Source organism: Phaethon lepturus, unplaced genomic scaffold (assembly GCF_000687285.1).
Source record: "Phaethon lepturus isolate BGI_N335 unplaced genomic scaffold, ASM68728v1 scaffold9116, whole genome shotgun sequence".
In the NCBI taxonomy this organism is placed as follows: Eukaryota; Metazoa; Chordata; class Aves; order Phaethontiformes; family Phaethontidae; genus Phaethon; species Phaethon lepturus.
Genome location: NW_010546911.1, coordinates 2475 through 22057, shown reverse-complemented (window position 1 = coordinate 22057; position 19583 = coordinate 2475). Strand labels below are relative to the sequence as shown.

The window sequence follows — 19583 nt, the reverse complement described above, 5'->3', positions numbered from 1 at the left end:
TATAAACATCTGCAGGGTGGCTGTCAGGAGGATGGAGCCAGTCTCTTGTCAGTAGTGCCCAGTGACAGGACAAGGGGCAATGGGCACAAACTACAGCACAGGAAGTTCCACCTCAACATGAGGAAAAACTTCTTTACTGTGAGGGTGACGGAGCACTGGAACAGGCTGCCCAGAGAGCTTGTGGAGTCTCCTTCTCTGGAGACCTTCAAAACCCAACAGGATGCGTTCCTGTGCAACCTGCCCTAAGTGATGGTTAGGTGATTAGGTTAGACCAGATGATCTTCAAAGGTCCCTTCCAACCCCTACCATTCTGTGATTCTGTGATTCTGTGACCTTATCACAGAAGGATGTCAAATGAGTTCAACAGGACTTTCCCTTTCGAACCCATGTTGACTGATGCTCTTTAAATAGCTTTCAATAGTACACAGTATAATCTTCTCCATAATTTTTCCAGGAACTGAGGTTAGACTGACATGTCTGTAGTTCCCTGTAGTAGTTTGACTTCATTTGAAAATTCAGTACACAGGTGTACTTCTTCGTAATTACGTCATTTGAAAGCAATTCCTAAATGAGTGTAAGTGGGTAAATATTTAATTTGAATAAGTTTATTTTTGAACATATGTTTTAGTATAAAGGCAAAACCTGTCAATAAAGGTTATTAAAGTACAAAGCTGAATTTTATTTTTAATAAATCACAGAGTTTTTAATCCATTATGAGCTAGTGCTGGATGCTTCACTCAGAAGTATAAACCATGGCAGAGTAGGCAGATGTGCATTAAACTTGCCATTCAAAATAATATTTATCATTAATAATTAGAAATTTAATAAACTCTGAAGCTTGGTGAACCTTGTATTGTAGTTAAGCATAATTCTGCATGATTTCAGAAATTATTTAAGTAAATGCAGAAATCATACAGTTTGGACTCAAATCTTCACATTGTAATTCTGTGGGAGTGTGTTCTAAGATACACGTTACCTAAAACTTATTATTTTATCAATTTTTAATTGAATTGACCTTTCTGTTATACTCTAGGAAACATAGAAGTCTTAAAATCATAAACGTGCTTTGCTCTAGTCCTCTTATAGAGAATGAGAATTTTACATACAGCGTCTAAGCAGCAGTGGTAGAAGTGCCTCATCAGTGCCTGCCTTCCAGGTACCACTTTTACCCTGTGTGTTAGATCTGCAGGTATAACTGAGGTTTCTGTAGCATTTGTTAATTCATCTGAAAGCGTGGCTTACAGATGTAAGCTATGAGAGAGCTGGAAGAGAGCCTTTCCTACAGTTCTCTGTTTCAGAATTAGTATTGTTATTCTTACTGCTCCAGTTATAACTGATCTTTAGGTAATATGGATTCAGGTGGCAATTGGCAACCAATCTTCTTTTACCTTTTCTTACAAATATAGCTAAGACATATCTAAAAATCCATAACTGACACAAACCATGAAATAAACCTTAAAAACTTGAAAACTCACTTGCAGAAGAGACCTTTACCTACAAGACTCCTTTCCTCTCTCTCTCCCCTTCTCTTCCTTGCTCTTTCGCACTCTTTTTTCCTTTTGTTTCTTTCTTCCTTCCTTCGTTCCTCCCTCACTCCCTCCCTCGTTCCCTTCCTTCCTCTCTCTTTCTCTCTGTATCTGTCTATCAACATTTCAGTATTACTGCTGCTGTGTTACATCCTCATCCTTCTGGTGAGTGTAATGAAGACAAAGAGATAAGTTCCTCCTGTGGAAAAACTAACAATTACCCTGGTTGAAAGTAGGAAACAGAACAGAGATTTGAAGTTACATGTCATCTCCATGCCTATTGCTTTCATTATGAGACTTGAGATGGTTGATAATGGTTTCATCTTTACTACTTGTTACATTTGCTGTAAGTCAGGCTATGAGCCTTCCCTGAGCTTCTCCATTTAGATCAAGAGTTTTTAGGTGTGTCAGTCATGCTGCAGCCTCTTTAGTGCCTGTATGATATCCATCAGGATACAGGACAGGGCGGCACATTGCTCTTCTGAGCACAGCCACAGCATACATTGGAAAGTAACAAGATAGATCAATATCAGCTATGAAAGTTTAAGATTTTTTGAATTGAAAGAACGTCTGGAAAATATTTTGAGTAGTGTATCAGTCCAGGAACCAGAATATGTCATAGTTCCTATGTGGCTTGCCTGTCTGCCATTCACAGTCACTGCTCTAAGAAGTGACACTTGCATTGTAACATGCAGAAACTCTGATTGAGCCATTTTTCATCACAGCAGCAGCTGGGTGGGTGCTACTGAACATGCAAAGAATGGGGGTGGTTAAAGGAAAATTCTGAAAACCTCAAAAGCTCAAAAAAATGATTTCTGCTTCTATCAGTGCCTTCTGCACCCAAGCATTTGCAGTCTCAGCCTAACGGCCCAGCTCTTATTTTCTTCTGACTTTTCCCCACTGGAATAATTATCCTTCTAAATAGTTTTTCAGCACCAATGATCTTCACTTAGCTAACAGTTTTGTGGAAGTCAATGGATTTATGTTAATTTTCTCCTTTAAAGTGAAAAATGAAGTATCTATGAGACCACTAGCAGCTGCTGCTGTTGAAGGGGAGTTACAGCTGCCCTCTTCAGGTAGTGGAGAACAAAGTTGCCCACCTAGTCAGCTCTGCATGCCTTCAAGGTGATGGTTGGAATCTATAAAATTCTGCATGCACCTAATAGGAGGTTCACGTTCAGAAATATATACCTAAGTGTATAAGCCCTATTTTGTCGTGTATTTTCCCTTTGAAAACAACAGAAACTAGTACTCTAATAGAAGTTGGATATTCTGTACCTTTGTGGATATGGATCCACATCAGTAAGAATGCGTCTATACCTTCATGGTCGTACACAAAAGTTCTTTAAAAGTTCAGCTTGCTGAATAGTACGTGTACTTGAACCAAAATAAGAGTATCCAAAAATGACATTGGAACAATGGAGCTTTTAAAAATGTGCTAGTGGTGGTGTTCTTGTTTATTTACTGTGGATAGGGTCATTTCTCACATGTATGAAATGAAGTCAGAACAAGTTCCTGTCCCAAGGGCTCACATCCTATTACAAGAGAAGAGACAAGTGGATGCCACAAAGGGAAACACACTGGCAGTATGCAAAACATTATCAGACGTGTAAGAGCAGCCTTGAATCCCGGTTTTCCCATAAAGCCTGTGAATTTCTTTAAGCTCTGTCTTCTAGAATTGGCTTATTAACTCAGTTTTCATGTTTTCATTGGTTCTAGTTACAGACAAGACCAAAATATGGAAATGTGACACTGAATAGATAACTCACCATCATGTGACAAACAAAAGTGCTCCAAATGTTTGCTTCTTAATTGTAAGCCAATCTTTTCATTTTGGAGGGAAAGAAAGTAGTTTAAATAGTTGAATCTAACTAATGACTGGAGTACAGGACAGTGAAATACACCAGCATTTCTTGGAACACCCTACTTACATGTGCAGAAAATTTAAGTTAAAAGCATCTGATTTGGTTAAATTGGGACGCATTTCAGAAACAGGATCCAAAAGTGCTCTTAAAATGGGTGGGGCTTGCCTTAGAAGGCATCCAGGGTGTATATATGAAGGCAGGTTATTGAAGTGTCCATATAGCTACAGGTTATTTCCCCCATTAGACTGCAGAGCCAAACTATTCCATGGGCATAAAGGTTCATCATATACATAAAATCAAAAGAATTGTATAGACCCCAACAGTAATGTCTGTTCCTCTTCAGAGCTCAAATTTTGCCATCTTGCTTTTCATCATATCTACAGTTCTCCAGCCATAAGGTCTTAGCTCCAGTGTCCACCTGAGAGGAAAAGGGCCCTTCAAATGTCAGACATAAATACCATGACCATTTTCCTAACTTCCCTCTTCCAGATGCTCAGACATTTCTGGGATCATACAGAGGGTGGGGAAAAAAAAAAGCAAAGGTGACAAATCCTGTGTTCCCTTTTCCATCTTTAAGTCTCAGGATGACTTACTTTGTTGAGGTAGTGAAGAAAATATCAAAAATAAGTATTGTCTTAACACTTTCCCTCATGGCAAGCATGGCTAAGCTTAGATTGCTCTGCTATACACAGGAAGCCTGTGTATGTTGGTGATTATGATAGCCAAGGTGGTAGTGCCACCATGCTTCCCCAATTAAGCAAATCATTTAGCCACCTTCTAAATGTGGACAACCTAAGAATAATGACAATAATAAATACTTTTTGTCTAGCGTGCCATGGCACAGTAAATTGGATCATGTTAGGCTTCGTCTGCTGCCTAATGCAATGTAACATAGCAGATAAAATAAATCAAATGGGTGACACTCTATTAGACTTGAAAGATGATAGCTCTTGTAAAGCAAGTGATGTGAGAATATGTCAATGCAGTAGATTTCAGGTGTTTATTGAAGTCTTGAATCTTTGAAACCCAGCAAATGCATATTTTAAGGGCTATGAAACAAGTGACTACAAATACAGCAGTATGCTTATCACTGACAAAGCTGTTGCCTGAAACAGAATTCAGCTAAATATTAAGTTTTCTTTGTGTGCTCAATTCATTTTTTCATTTCTGCAAGTGCTTCCTAGTGACACTGGCTTGAACTTCAAAGTATACCATTACAAATTCTTTAGTGATTATCATGGTAAAAATTATCAGAATTTTTAGTTACAAAAGTTCAGTAGTGCCTACCAAATATAATTTTAAGTTTTACTGAACTAGGATTTAATAATATGGATTCAAAGAAGTAGAATCCAAAAAATATTTTTTATTGTTTTCAACATTGTAATTAAAGGTTGTGTTTATTGAGGTCAATTTTAAGGAAAGTTTTAATTTGTGTTTCTTTCTTGTATTTCTTTCAGCTGTTCATTTTGAATGCTTATAAAAATTCACTGTGTGATTCATTACTTCAGCCTTTAAAAAGTTGATCTGCTGATTATCTTTCAATAAATAAAGTGTGTTGCTGTAAGGGTTGTAACCAGTTAGGAAGCCTATGAAGTCATGCTTATTCTCTTTACTTAAAGCTGTGTTCTTTTTTGTTTCTGCTTTGTTTGCTTTATGAAGGCAGAATACTCAAGTCTCACTCAACATGAAGTTTAAATAAGTTACTTTATTTGATCATTGTCATGGCATTGTGAATTAAATTTTTCAAAAGTATAGGCAAAAAACTAATTCAACAGCAAGTTTTTTTAATTATTTTTTGATATCTGAAAAAAGAGTGGAAGTTACTTAATTTATTAAAATAATGTGACCTTCCCAAATACAGTGTTTATTCTATAAAAATGTAGTACCTTTTCTTAAAGTTTACAAATAAACTGTTAAATTAGTTAAAAATTAAATTGAATGTAGCTTCTTCAAGAAATTTGTCTTCTAGATGAGTTTTTTATATATGTTCTCAACGCACAATAATAAGCTGTGAAGAATAAACCTGCATTTGTGAAGGAGATGTGCCCCCATTTGTTTCTGGATTTGTTCTCCATTAACTTTAATTATGTAGGAATTTTTCAGAGTTTGACAGGATAGTGGTAAGGACATTTGGGTACTATGCCTGTAATTTTGGGTTTGTAATCTGTTTGGATTTCTTTTAAGTTTAGCCACTGTGAGTACTTAGGAGTTTTAGAGTTCTTCACACTTGTTCTTCAGATTATTAAAATGATTCTCTAATGCAGCTTCCTCAATAATTGACATGTATTCATAATTTGAAATTATTGTCACAGTTAATATCTGAAAAAAAAATTAACGTAAAAGTGTTTAGGTTTTGTTGTAGGTATTTATTACATGATAAAACCAAGAAGCCAAAACTAGAACAAAAATACAATTAACTTTTTTTCTCTATGTAGCCCACAGTTTGTGAACGAGAGCTCTGCGTATTTGCTTTCCAAACATTAGGAGTGATGAATGAAGCTGCTGATGAAATTGCAACTGGGGCTCAGGTAAAATTATCTAATGCTTATCTTGCTTGTCTGATTTTCTATAGTATACTTAGTCTTGACTTGTATTCCCCATGTGAGTACGGTTTGGTAAGTATTATTTATTTGCCCACTCTTATAGCTGTAAATACACTGTTTTATGTGTGGCATTTTCAAACGGTACTAATGAGGTGCTTCCATTGTTTTGCTTCCATGTAATTAGAGTAACCCTGTTTTCTTGTTCTGTTGTATTCAATTAGGTCACCTGGGTTGTTACTAAAGGCAGCCATTGTCATTTGGAGATAATTCCCATTTATTTTCACCTAATGAGCCATTACTACTCTCATGCAATTAATAAGCTACTTCCTGTTCATGGTGTTGGGATGCAGCTATCCACTGAGCATCTGTTGTTTTGATCATTAAATAACAGTGGGAAAGTCCTTACTGATGTGGGTACATAGTTTTTTTTCTCTATTCTTAAGGATCAGGAATTTAATAAAAGCTTGCTTTCTGACTCTAAGTTCAGTTATTAACGTAGTTATAACCATATCATGGTTTTCTTTCATAATTTTGTATGTGCCTTAAAATGAAGTATTTTAAACTACGTTAACAAATCACCATTTAAACTTAGATTACAGAAAATTCAAAAGTTAAAAGGTCTCATCTTTAAGATCCTTTTAAGATCTTAAGTTAAAACTTTACATATCTTACGGAAAAGTGCATTGCGCACTGATTTCCTAGACATAGGTCACTCACTCTGCATTTACGTAGTAAGCAACATGGGTTTTTTGGAAGAGCCAAACATTCAGTTCAGTTAACTAACTAGCAGCAGTGAGTCTAGCCACTGAAAAGAAACTTTTTGGCTAAGTGCCTGAATACCACCTGTGGGCATACCCTGAAAGGAAGAAGCTTGCAGCAGTGTACACCAGCTTCTTCACTTGAGAATATGGCTGCAGGATCTTAACATCAGCTCTTCATCAGATGTTTGAAGACCATTAGATGGCTGTAATTGCAACATATAGCATACCAAACATTGGGATACCTGTGCAAGCTTGTGAGAAATGGAGAGAGGTGTCGTGATGAAGCCCCACTTCTTCCTCAGCCTAAAGTCCTCTGAAGAGCTCAGCTATGTGTTTCTGGGGAGCTGGAGTTTATTGTTGGGGGTTGGAAGGGACATTGTGCTGGTTTTGGAAGAGAGACCTTTAAAGCTCATCTAGTCCTTTAAAAGTCATCTAGTCCAAATCTCCTGCAATGAGCAGGGACATCTTCAACTAGATCAGGTTGCTCAGAGCCCTGTCCAACGTCACCTTGAATGTTTACAGGAATGGGGCATCTACCACCTCTTGAGGCCACCTCTGTCAGTGTTTCACCACCTCATTGTACAAAATTTCTTCTTACATCTAGCTTAAAGCTCCCTCTTTTAATTTGAAACCATTCCCACTTGTCCTATTGCAACACGCCTTGCTGAAATGTCTGCCCCATCTTTCTTCTAAGTCCCTTTTAAGTACTGGAAGGCTGCCATAAGGTGTCCCTGGAGCCTTCTCTTCTTCAGGATCAACTGCCCCAACTCTCTCAGCCAGTGCTTGTAGGAGAGGTGTTCCATGCCTCTGTCATTGTTGTGGCCCTCCTCTGGACCTGCTCCAACAGGTCTGTGTCTTTCCTGTGCTGAGGGCTCCAGAGCTGGACAGAGTACTTCAGGTTGGGTGTCACCGGAGCAGAGCAGAGGAGCAGAATCACCTCCCTCGACCTGCTGGACACGCTTCTTTGGATCCAGCCCAGCATATGGTTGGCCGCCTGGGCTGCAAGCACACGTTGCTGGCTCATGTGCAGTTTTTCATCCACCAGTACTCCCAAGTTCTTCTCGGTAGGGCTGCTCTCAATCCCTTCATCCACCAGTCTGTATTAATACCAGGGGTTGCCCTAACCAGGTGCAGGACCCTGCCCTTGGCCTTGTTGAACCTCATGAAGTTGACACAGGCCCATTCCTCAAGCTTGTCCATTTCCCTCTGGATGGCATCCTGTTTCTCAGGCATGTCAATCACACCACTCAGATTGGTGTCATCTGCAAACTTACTGAGGGTGCACTCTATCCCACTGTCTGTGTCATTGATGAAGATATTAAAAAGTACTGGTCCCACCACGGACCCCTGAGGGACACCACTCACCACCTGACACAGGCCCATTCCTCAAGCTTGTCCATTTCCCTCTGGATGGCATCCTGTTTCTCAGGCATGTCAATCACACCACTCAGATTGGTGTCATCTGCAAACTTACTGAGGGTGCACTCTATCCCACTGTCTGTGTCATTGATGAAGATATTAAAAAGTACTGGTCCCACCACGGACCCCTGAGGGACACCACTCACCACCATCTCCATCTGGATGTTGAGCCATTGACCACTACTGTCTGGATATGACCATCCAACCAGTTCCTCATCCACCCAACAGTCCACACACCAAATCCATACCTGTCCAATGTAGAGAGAAGGATGTTGCTGGGGACCATGTCAAAGGCCTTACAGAAGTCCAGATAGCTGACATCTGTAGCTTTTCCCTTGTCCACTGATGCGGTCACTCCATCAGAGAAGGCCACTAGGTTGGATTCTCCTAACTTCTAGGAGGATGTCCTCCATGAGCTTCCCAGGTACAGGGGGGAAGCTGACAGAGCAGTAGTTCCCAGGGTCCTCCCTGCTACCATGTTTAAAAAATGGGTGCAATGTTTCCCTTTCTACAGCCACCAGGGACTTCACCTGACTGCAATGACTTCAAATATCATGGAGAGTGGCTTGGCAACTACATCAGCCAATTCTCTCAGGACTCGGGGATGCATCTCATCAGTTCCATAGACTTGTGTATGTTCAGGTTCCTCAGGTGGTCTCAAACCTGGTCTTCCCTTACAGTGGGAGGGAATTTTCTCCTCCAGACCACGTCTTGCAGTCCATCCACTTGAGAGGTGTGGGAAGAGACACTGCCAGTGAAACTTGAAGTAAAGAAGTCATTGAGTACCTCAGACTTCTCCTCATCCATTGTTACTAGTTTGCCAGTCTTGCTCATTGGGGGTGTACGCTTTCCTTGACCTTCTTTTTCTGGCTGATATACCTGAAGACCTTCTTATTATTCTTTGCATCCCTTGCCAAGTTCAGCTCCATCTGTACCTTGGCCTTCCTGACCCCATCCCTATACAGCCGGGCAGCATTCCCGTACTCTTCCCAAGATACCTGTCCTTGCTTCCATTGCCTGGGCATTTCCTTCCTGCCCTTGAGTTTGACCAGCAGGTCTCCACTTGGCCATACTGGTCTCTTGCTTTCCTTTCCTGATTTCTTACACCTCGGGATCGAGAGCTCTTGTGCTCTATGGAAAGGGTCCTTAAAGATCTGCCAGCTCTGTTCTGCTCCCTTGTCCCTGAGGGCAGTTTCCCAAAGTGCCCTATTGACTAACTCCCTCAAGAGCTGGAAGCTTGCTTACCTAAAATTAGAGAAAAACTGAGTAGGTACAAACATACATGCACATTGTACATTAGGTACAAAGAAGTAGCTCTCAATTATCTTTTTTAATACAGCTGACTGGAGAGGTGGTCCTGGTTAGCTCTCGCTTTGTGTTATATATAGGTATCACTGTTGCAGGCATGTGCAGAGCTTGCTCTAGATCTCTAGAGCACCTCTACATCTACAGAGCTTTGCTGTAGAGTACTGAAGTGATTACAACCCTAACAATGCTTAAAGGAGTTAGATAAGAGGTGTTGTCAATTGTCCCATTAGACCTAGGTGACTAAATTTTGCTAAGTTCTACTCCAGCCATAGTGTTGCACCTAGCTCACTACATCTGATCTGGTTGCACTCCCATCCCTGTTTGCAGAAAGAATTCAGCACTTCTAGGATTTGATTCATCTGAGCTATTTTTGACATTTGGTTTAGGATAGCATGAATCACAGCATAGACTATCAGCACAGTGGTTATTTCTTCCATTGATTATAAGGAGACCCTAGGCTGACTACTAAGAAGTAGGTGTTCACATTGTGAATCTCTACATTTTTTTGGACTAATCTTCTTCCAAATCATTTTGTGTAGTGAAGGAGCCTAAGTGTAGGTTCCCATTATTAGAAACCACATCCTGTTTTTTTCTGCTGTGCTTTCAACTAGTTTCCTAAGGTTTACACCCCTACTTTGTCACTCTCAATATTCTGATGGCTTCTCCTTAATAAGTGATTGTACTTTCTATAACTTTCAAGACTGAACTCACCTTGCGTTATTTTAGTCACATAGTCAAAATGCCTGTAAATTAAATACCTGATTTGTTGATAGTTCAGACTCTCTGTAGAGAGTCTCTGAAGAGAGGCACTGTCTGAGACTGATGTCATCAGAGGGAATTGTCATCAGCAAGTGTCATCTTTCCCCTTGAAAATATTTTAGTCCTTACTTACGAATATCAGTACCTACTGTTAAGGAGTAGGAGTACAGGCCCAGCTCTAAGGACATTTACTAGATCCACAGCACTTCCTATTACCAAGGACTGCATATGCAAGTTTGTATTATAATGTTTGTATTAGACTTGCCTCCAATTTTAAGTTGCTCTGTGTTCCATCAGCTCAAAACAATTAGGGGTTTAACTAAACCTAATCTATACACGTCAGAATAATATGCAGGTATCATGGTGAGAAACAATATAGGAGTCAACAGCTGGTTTAAAGGAAGGCTTTGGGATGGTGTTCTATGGAGAACTGTGCCAATTTTAAGACAAAGTCCCATCATGCAAATCATAAAGCAAGACAACTTTGAGTCACTCTATTAAGAGATCTGGGGACTCAAACAACTCTTCTCTGGTAGTCTTTTGCAAATGGAGGCTAAGAAGTGCTTCTAAGAAGCAGGGTGTGTGAACTCTGACTCAATTTCATAGTAATACGTTTACACAGTTGCAGGCCTGTTGCCTGACCTGGCTGTGTATGCACATTCCTGGTCAACTTTGCAAATGCCAATGCAGATGCCCTATTTTGAAACGTTCATCACATTTACAGGTATTACAAACTGGAAAATAATCACAGCACCATGGAGGAAGATATTATTGTTTAAATAACCTCATTCTTCAATATATGTGAGATATTTAGTAGCTGGAACCAACAGAATATTTTTAAACCAGCGGAGAAAATTGTCCATTCATGCTAAAGGAGCAGAGGAGTAGAATGGTAACATTATGACTCACCGCAGTGCAGTTCCTTTTCCCTTTCGTCATGATTCTTATTTTCATTCTGCTTCTCTAAAGGACCATCGGGGTTTTTTCCTCCAAATGATCAGATACAATGGCAGATTTATAAAACCTACTGGAACCGCTTGAGCTGTGAGATGAGATCTGGTCCAAGTGGAATTGTGGGAGGAACCAGGGATGCCTGCAAAGTACAACTCATCTCAGCTTTTCCTTTCTTTCATGGAAAAGTCTGTTTTCACAGAGGAATGTTTTCAGAAGGCACAGAAGAAACGGGGAAATGAGCTGATCTGCACCTACATTTTTATGTAGCAACTTTGGATTTCATTATGAGCTAGATTTAGGTTTCACAACTGCCAGAAAACTGCATTCTTTCTGGTTTGTGATGGCTGTATTCTATTTTTAACCTTTGAATTGAGAATTTTGGAGCAATTACACAGAAATCTGTTGTATATTTGCCTATGTGCACATATGTGACTACATGCCTGTGTACACATTACATGCATGATCTTATGGTGAAACCTTGGAAATCATAGATATTCAAAGCCACGTTGTAATTTTATACAACTGGATGGAAGGAAGAGGATCTCCCAGTGTAAGCCACGCAAATGACTGTTAAAATTACTGCACTGTTCTGGCTTTAGCAGAAGCAATGTTTACAAGTGTTTCTGGGATTACAGTCTTCGGGAGAACATCAGTGGTGGTACAGATTCACAAACCCTTCCTCATTCTTGAGCAACATTTTTCACTGTCATCTGCTGTACAGAGATACACAGATTCAGCATGACTTCATTTCCCTAGAGAATTAATTTAAACAAGAAACTAGCACATGTACACGAGAGAAATCAGGACTGCAAGCAATATATTTGACATGATAACACATTTGTCCTACTTATGCACCTGGAATAATGTACCAGGGCTGAACTCAAAGCCTGCAGAAGTCAATGGAAAAATTTCAGTTCTAAACTATGTCCTGTGGATAACACGATTTGAGTAATATAGGTAACAATGAAATATGGTATTACTACAACATGAAAAAAAGCAGACTGGAAGATACAGTATGAAAGTACATATATTGAATAAATATTTTTCTTTATCCCTAGGTGGTTGATCTGTTAGTGTCCATGTGTCGGTCTGCATTAGAGTCACCTCGGAAAGTTGTCATTTTTGAGCCATATCCTTCTGTAGTTGATCCTAATGATCCTCAGATGCTGGCCTTTAATCCCAGGGTGAGTCGTTATCTTTCATTATGTCATAGCTTAGTTTGAGTCATGCAGGAGATTTCAAAGCACAGCTTTCTTCTGGAGGATTCTCCTTTACTATAAGAGATACAGATCCAGAATATAGCACAAGGATGCTACTACTTTCAGAACCTTGTAGCTTTTTTAATTGTCTCTGTATTTGTGTGTAAACTGTAAGTTGCATTCAATGTTATGTTGAAGCCAAGAAATTATTTTAGGATACAAATTCAAGATGCATAGTTTTATATTCTTAGTGTCTTTCTCTCAGTGTACACATTGGACTCAAAGAGTAAGATGGCCTTTGAGAGGTGTAGACCATGTAAACCAGGGGATTTCCAGTCCATCTTTTTATTCTTAAAGTAGTTATTGCTGTCATCTCATTTTCTCTTTGCAAACACTTATGTCCTTAAATGTAATTTTATCAAGTGTTGACATAATAGTTGAGTTTTGTACAAGCATCTATTTTGAAGTAAAGAATTGTTTGCACCACTTGCTCCTCAGGCTGCAAATACTGCCCCTCAGGGAAGCCCTCCAGAAGCCATGAACTATTACATGTCACCTGAGCCATCCCCAAGAGCATAAATGAGAACTTTGGATGTCCTGCACTGAGATGCATTTCATTTTTTCTGAGAAAAGGCCAGATAGCAGTGTTCTTCCTCAGGAAGGGGCAAGCATGTTCTGTAGCATGTGGGAAGAAAGACTTGACAGGAGGTGCTTGTAAGGGGACTCATGAGGAGAGAGCTAGGCTGGTGTCTGGGCAAGGCGAGAGTTTGTAGCAGGTGAGGGAATATGAAAGAGGGTCACACCAGAAGAGGAATGGAGAGAGCCCTGGGGCTGTCAGGGCCCACACTGCCTCCTCCCAGCTTCTTGCCAGCATGGGTGAGGTGAAAGCCCATGGGTAGAAGTTGACAAGATACAAAGAAGGGGAACAGTGAATCTCCTGAAGGCAACACGACATGTGGAGCTGGTGAAGACTGTTACATGGAGCTGGTGAAGACTGTAATGACTGTTAAGCTCATCCACTCAGAAAAGCTGGAGCCGTCTGGTAGTGGTTCCCAAACAGAAGGTAGGCAAGGATCAGGGTGAGGAAGAGGGACATCTGGAGGATCTCTGATGTTTTACAGAGCTGTTAGAAGAGTAAACACATCTGTTTATTTAGCATTTTTTTTTAAATCTATTTAGTCACTGGATTGTTTTAACTTAATAGCATATTGTCCAAATAACTGTCAGAACCTGTGTTTACTTACAAATATTTGTTTAAAAAGTGAGCTAATTTTTTGAGCATATTGGAGATTCCAGTGTAAATCAAAGAAGAACCAACATGATAATTATTTCTGAGGGAATTTTCCTGGACTATGAATGAGACAGTCTATGTGTGAGGTGGAAGGAAGCTATTGGTTATAAATATTTAAAAGGATTGGTTTGCTGAACATTCCTCCTAGCTTTGGTTTTATACACATCAAAGAATTCAGGTTTTTCTATAGACAAAGACTAATATTCTTTTAATTTATTTGCTTATTTTATGCTACATCAGAAGAAGAATTATGACCGAGTCATGAAAGCATTGGACAGTATCACATCTATTAGAGAGATGACACAGGTGAGTTAAAAATCTTTACCTAACTTAATCACTATTTCTAGAACTAGGAAGATGTTTATATCACTTGCTGATGATGGGTGGGGAAGTCAATAGTATCATCTCTTTCCCATAGAGCTGTAAGAATATTAAAATGTGTGTTAAAAATAACAAACCTAGAATATCAGTCAAATAATGGCAGTCAAATAAACATGATGAAGTAGAACTCAGATTTTTTGAAGTTTAAATTAGAGATAATAACAGGAGAATAGGACATTGTAACAATATAATCACCAACTGCTGCATTTCTGGAAATCAAAGCCAAAATGGGTCTTTTATTTCCAAAGCAAAGGAAATTGATTTTATGACAGTGTTCTGAATGATAGCTTTATTTCTATTGTAGAAAAACACTTGATCAGCTAAGTATGGTTGGGAACTTAGAAGGTTGGGTCTCTTGGGAATACTATCATATGAGTTCTCAATATTCACAGTGGACAGATTCTGACAGCCATACTTATGTTTATTGTTACACTTCCTGTCCCAAACAGCCCAGTGAATTATAACTGGTTATTGAAATCTCCCCCATGTACCTTGCTTTTCCAACTGCTATGTAAATGTAACCTCAACAACAGTTTATAAGTCTTACTCTATATGTATTCATCAAGTGCTTTGGGATTCTGGAATGAAGAATGATGCATATAGAGAGAATTAAAATAAACTGAAAATTAAAATTCTCATACTTCTTTTACTTAATGTAATATCTTGTAAAAATTTAAAAAATCAGGTATTCCTGTTACCTAATATAATGTCTTTTTTACAAGAAAAATAACCACCATTTTGCTTTTTTTTAATGTTAAAATAATTCTTGGACTGAAGACAAGGGATGCTTGGCACTGTGATTGAAATCAAGAAAGGTGTTCAAAGGGATTATAAAATGATACAGTATTTTACTTTACCAATTTATACAATGAAACAGTTTTAAAAAATGGAATGGATTATCTCAGGGTATTTTGAGAGACTTAATTTTGTGACGTTTCAGTCCAATTTCTTAATCCAAGAGCTCAACGTAAATAGATGTCTTCTGCTGTTCTCCCTGAGATCACCAATGTTTGTTATAGTATGCTCATTTTGATGCTAATTATATGCTTACTATTTTACTCCAGGGAAAATAATTGCTATATTAATTCTTGTTGTTGTCAAAACACATTTATAACTGTACAACACTAAATGTCAGTAAAGCTGTGATTTAAGCCTAATAATGAGTCCCATGTATTTGTTTTAATAGATTAACATGGGCAATGTAACATATAAAATTTAACCTTATGATTTCAACTAGAAATAAAGAACATAATTACTCTTTTCTAGGCACCTTACTTGGAAATAAAGAAGCAGATGGATAAACAAGACCCACTTGCACATCCTCTTCTACAATGGTATAAAATTGACTCACATGGGATGATAATTATTAAAGTACCAAGTTTAATGAATAATCACTTCACCAGTGTAATTTGGCATAAGTTCACCCTAAGAATTAATGTCAGAGTTGACATCTGCAACTGCAGGTGTTTCTGGACTGTTTCTGGACCTCATCTGGGCTCTCTGAAAACACTGGAAAGACTCCAGCTTGTTTGTACAGCCTCTGATCTCATTTTCTGGTCAAGATTTGGTCTACTTCCATCTCATAGGTTCAAAGGCCTGCAGCTGAGTGCTTTGTGGTGGCCATTCATAAAACATTTTTAAGAGGAAAAGTTCTGTTTGATTCCCATGTCTAATATATCTAACTGTTTCTTATTTTAGGGTTATTTCTAGTAATAGATCACATATTGTGAAGCTACCGGTGAATAGGGTAAGTGTCTGTGGGTTCTTTATTATTTTCTCATTTCTCATGGCTTGTAATAGCATTTTAGGTGGGAGTCTCCTAGCCAAACGTAGGTGTCTACATTCAAACTAGTCACCTGGACTCCATTAACAGGCAAGGGAGAGAAACAGGCAGTTTCAGGTCATGACTCATAGAATCGTGTTGTGAATATCTAAAACAAGTCAAAGGAATAACACTCAGAAAAAGACTGTTTGAGGTGAGTAGCTCAAATACAAGTGTCTGCCTTGTAGTCATCTGAGACTGGGTGTGAATAACTTCACTATTTGTTTTGTTACCATATAGAATTTTAGATACAGAATCATACAGAAAGCAGTGCACACAAACATGATGTACCAGGAGATCCACATATGAGTACACCTTAAGAAGAGTATAGCTCTTGAATTTTAGAAGGATGGGGCTGAGATTCATTTCTGAATATGTGTGCCTCTGATCCTCTGATTAAGGGCATAGTAATCTTCAGCTTTTCAAATTTGAACCTTAATTCAAAGCCAGCTCTGATCAGAATACCATGATGAAATTGTTCAATTTAATTACTTTACTACAGCCATATAAGGCTGAAATCTGTTTCAGAAACTTCCGTATGTTTCATAAACTGCAAGACATTTTTACTGTTTGATTTCAGGAAGAAACTATGGTAATGAGACCAATTTCTACTTAGCTCACGTAGTTATTTAGATGCAGCCATGAATTGTGCGAAACAGTGTGGTATTTTAAGAACTATCATTTATGGAAATACATTGCTTTTGTGTTAACCGACTTCTTTTCACTTGTGCACTGTTTACAGCAACTAAAGTTTATGCACACTCCCCACCAGTTCCTACTTCTCAGCAGTCCACCAGCCAAAGAATCCAATTTCCGAGCTGCTAAAAATCTCTATGGAAGTACGTTTGCATTTCAGTAAGTACATATATTCGTATTAATCAAAGGTTTTCAAAATGCCATGCTTTTTTTCTGTTCTTGCCATTTGAGGTTTACAGCTGTGAATTTATTGTTTTAAAAGATTACTGATTTCATTTTGCATTTTACTCTGTGGATTTTAACGCTCTCTTTTTCAATTTTTCAGTGGTTCCCACATTGAAAATTGGCATTCCATCCTGAGGAATGGCTTAGTTGTTGCTTCCAATACGAGGCTGCAGGTAAATAGTCTGCTAAATAGACTTTAGCTAACCTGTGCATGCTTGATTACATACTAGCTTAGGGAAGTTGTCAGGGGGTGTGGTTCTGGTAGTCATATAGGTGGAAAAAAGGGATGATCTCTTGTTTTCTGGAAAATGTACTTTTCTGATGCAATTAAAGTGAAATAATGTGTCTGCTAAAATGGTTAGAAAATCCCATTGCTGGAATCAGTGTTTCAGTTTTACATTGCAGAGCAGCACCTCCAGGAGGCTTAGCTCAGTACTGCTTAAAAGCAGGTTTGGGATTAAAATTCAGAGCTACATAATCTCCATGTTATAGGTTCAAGAGCATACTAGATTTACAGGAACTGAGTTTACAGCATCTTCCCATCTCCTCTGGTTTCCTTGGGAATAAAAATATGAGTGTACTGGCCAGGAGCAAGCTATTGCAAATTTCAATTCATTTTCTCCGACTGAATCATCAGGAGACCACTATTGCAGAGCAAAGCAGGCAATACCAGAGGGACTAGGGAGCTGTAACTCAGAGTATTTTAGCTTCATGGTTTTGACAGCTCTCCCCCAGAGCTGAATCCATGATACCTTGAAGGAGGATCCCAAAGTGCTGACTAAAGATCAGGGTACAGAAAACCCTGAAAAAAAGGAAGTGGAAATCTCTGCAATTCCTCTTAGTGGTTTGGATGTTTTTATTATTATCTTTGGAACATAATTCCCCAAGAAAGCAGGATTTACATGCCAAAATTCACTAAAGTAAACCCCTTTGCTTATGCTTATTTCTTTGTTGAGGGTTGAGATACTGGCAATAGGAGGCAGCAGTAAAGCCCTGTTTTATACAAGTCATCATTTTAGATCTCTCACACACCTAAGGCATATCCTGACCCCACATCCTATTTAACTCAGTACCAACCAGTCAGGAAAAATATCTACTCACAAAGGATCCTGTACAACATTGTAGGATCTGGAGGAGTGAAAGCATGTTTGCACATTCCTATGAGGGCTCTGGCATATTGCAGAGACAATGTAAATATCATTGGGTCGGAGGAAAGAAATAAGGGTGAGCATGACTGTGAAGCCCAGTGGTCATAACATCTACATAGGTAAGAGATACTCTGGGTTCTCATTTGTGCTCCCAACAGCTACTTGGGGTGTTTTCTTTAAAGGCCTTCCCACATAAAGCAGTCACTCCCTGGTGGAGAGTGAAATCCATACTTCCACCTTTCCACACAAGAAAACGATTGCAGGGCTGATAAAAAGTGCTCACTTTTGTTATTTAGCCCAAGCTTCATGACATGGAACAGTGGAAAACAGTCTTTGCTTTCCTTTATTCTTTTTAGCCAGCTGGTAGCTTTGTGGCTAAAGCACAATCCTGCAATGATTGGATTTGCAAGCCTGAATTGGCTCAGGCAAAAGCTTGACTGAACCCATTGCTCCTGTACTCAGGATGAACTAGGCTGAATTTTAGACAGGCTAAATTTTTCTATAACATATGACCAGTGTCATCACCATCTCTTCATTTCTTACCTTAAAGAAAACAAAAGCAGCTGTTGCTGCTGTTGATTCACAGAGGCTGGCTTAGGCTTGCTTCCTGCCAAGGTTTTGATGTGAGACACATGCTGAGCTTGCTCAGTCTTCTTAAGGCTCAGGTGTATCTGGCCATGTACAGAAGCACCCTCTGTAGGCATCCTCCATGGTAATGTTAGATTTAAAAACAGAAAATGCAATTTTATATAGAAATCTGATGTAAAATTATGTTTGGGCATTTGGAAAAGGTTTCCAGAATATATGGTATCTCAGTTGTATAGTCACCACACGTTTTTTTTTGAAGTCTTCTTTGAACACCATTTAATACCAGGCAATAAATTAGTGCAGTGGGGCAGATGCATATCTATATTACAACCTGTTTCTATTGTTATTATTTTCTCTAGATAACCAAATTAATGTTAAACAATCACTCACTCTTTTTCAGCTCCATGGTGCAATGTTTGGAAGTGGAATCTACCTTAGTCCATTGTCAAGCATATCATTTGGTTACTCAGGTGATATTTATAAATCACTCTAAAGCTGGAGAAATGTAGGGGGGTATCTTAGTTTACTGCTTTTCTTACCAGCTTCACTGTTTACAACACCGTATTAAATTTTATCTTTGTCGACCAAGATTTAATTTATTCAAAAAAGATAAAATCTAAATTCCCTTATTAAATTCCTGTCCCCATTTTCCAAGGTGCTCAGTATCTTGAAACTGTGCTTGAAGTAAACAGTTAGCTAATACTGGATGCTGTGTGTAATGGAGCAGGTTTGATTATGCAGTGGAAATCCAACTTTGTGATTTTTAGTCGGTATCTGCCTAAGTCCATCTAACATTTTCTATGAATTCATGGGCTTTTACAGCCTGATCTGACAAAACTATTCATCAATAAACGTGTTCAACTGTGTGTATTTTAAGAGTATTCCCAAGAATCACCATGTCAGAACTACATAGAAAGTACAGGACAGTGTGTTTATTTTAGTATGAGAAGGAGAGAGAACATAATTTGTCCCACTAGCAAATCCAAAAGTGAGTCACACAGAGTTTTCCATGTAAGAATTAAGTTATAAATAGAAGCATAATAGAAACAAGATACACCAATGTGTATATTAAGAAACTTAAGAGATTTTAGAATATGA

The 19583-nt window shown here is 38.7% G+C and overlaps 1 protein-coding gene across 1 annotated transcript in view; it reads left to right on the top strand.

Moving 5' to 3' along the window:
- PARP8 (poly (ADP-ribose) polymerase family, member 8) overlaps positions 1-19583 on the top strand; it is a gene marked incomplete at its 3' end in the record, with an annotated part of 53789 nt that overhangs the window by 31883 nt on the left and 2323 nt on the right. Inside the window, exons 13-20 of the mRNA XM_010289459.1 lie at positions 5827-5919; positions 12194-12319; positions 13866-13931; positions 15273-15340; positions 15705-15753; positions 16571-16683; positions 16850-16922; positions 18886-18955. Of these exons, the coding sequence (XP_010287761.1) occupies positions 5827-5919; positions 12194-12319; positions 13866-13931; positions 15273-15340; positions 15705-15753; positions 16571-16683; positions 16850-16922; positions 18886-18955 (658 nt within the window). The remainder of the gene's footprint in view (positions 1-5826; positions 5920-12193; positions 12320-13865; positions 13932-15272; positions 15341-15704; positions 15754-16570; positions 16684-16849; positions 16923-18885; positions 18956-19583) is intronic.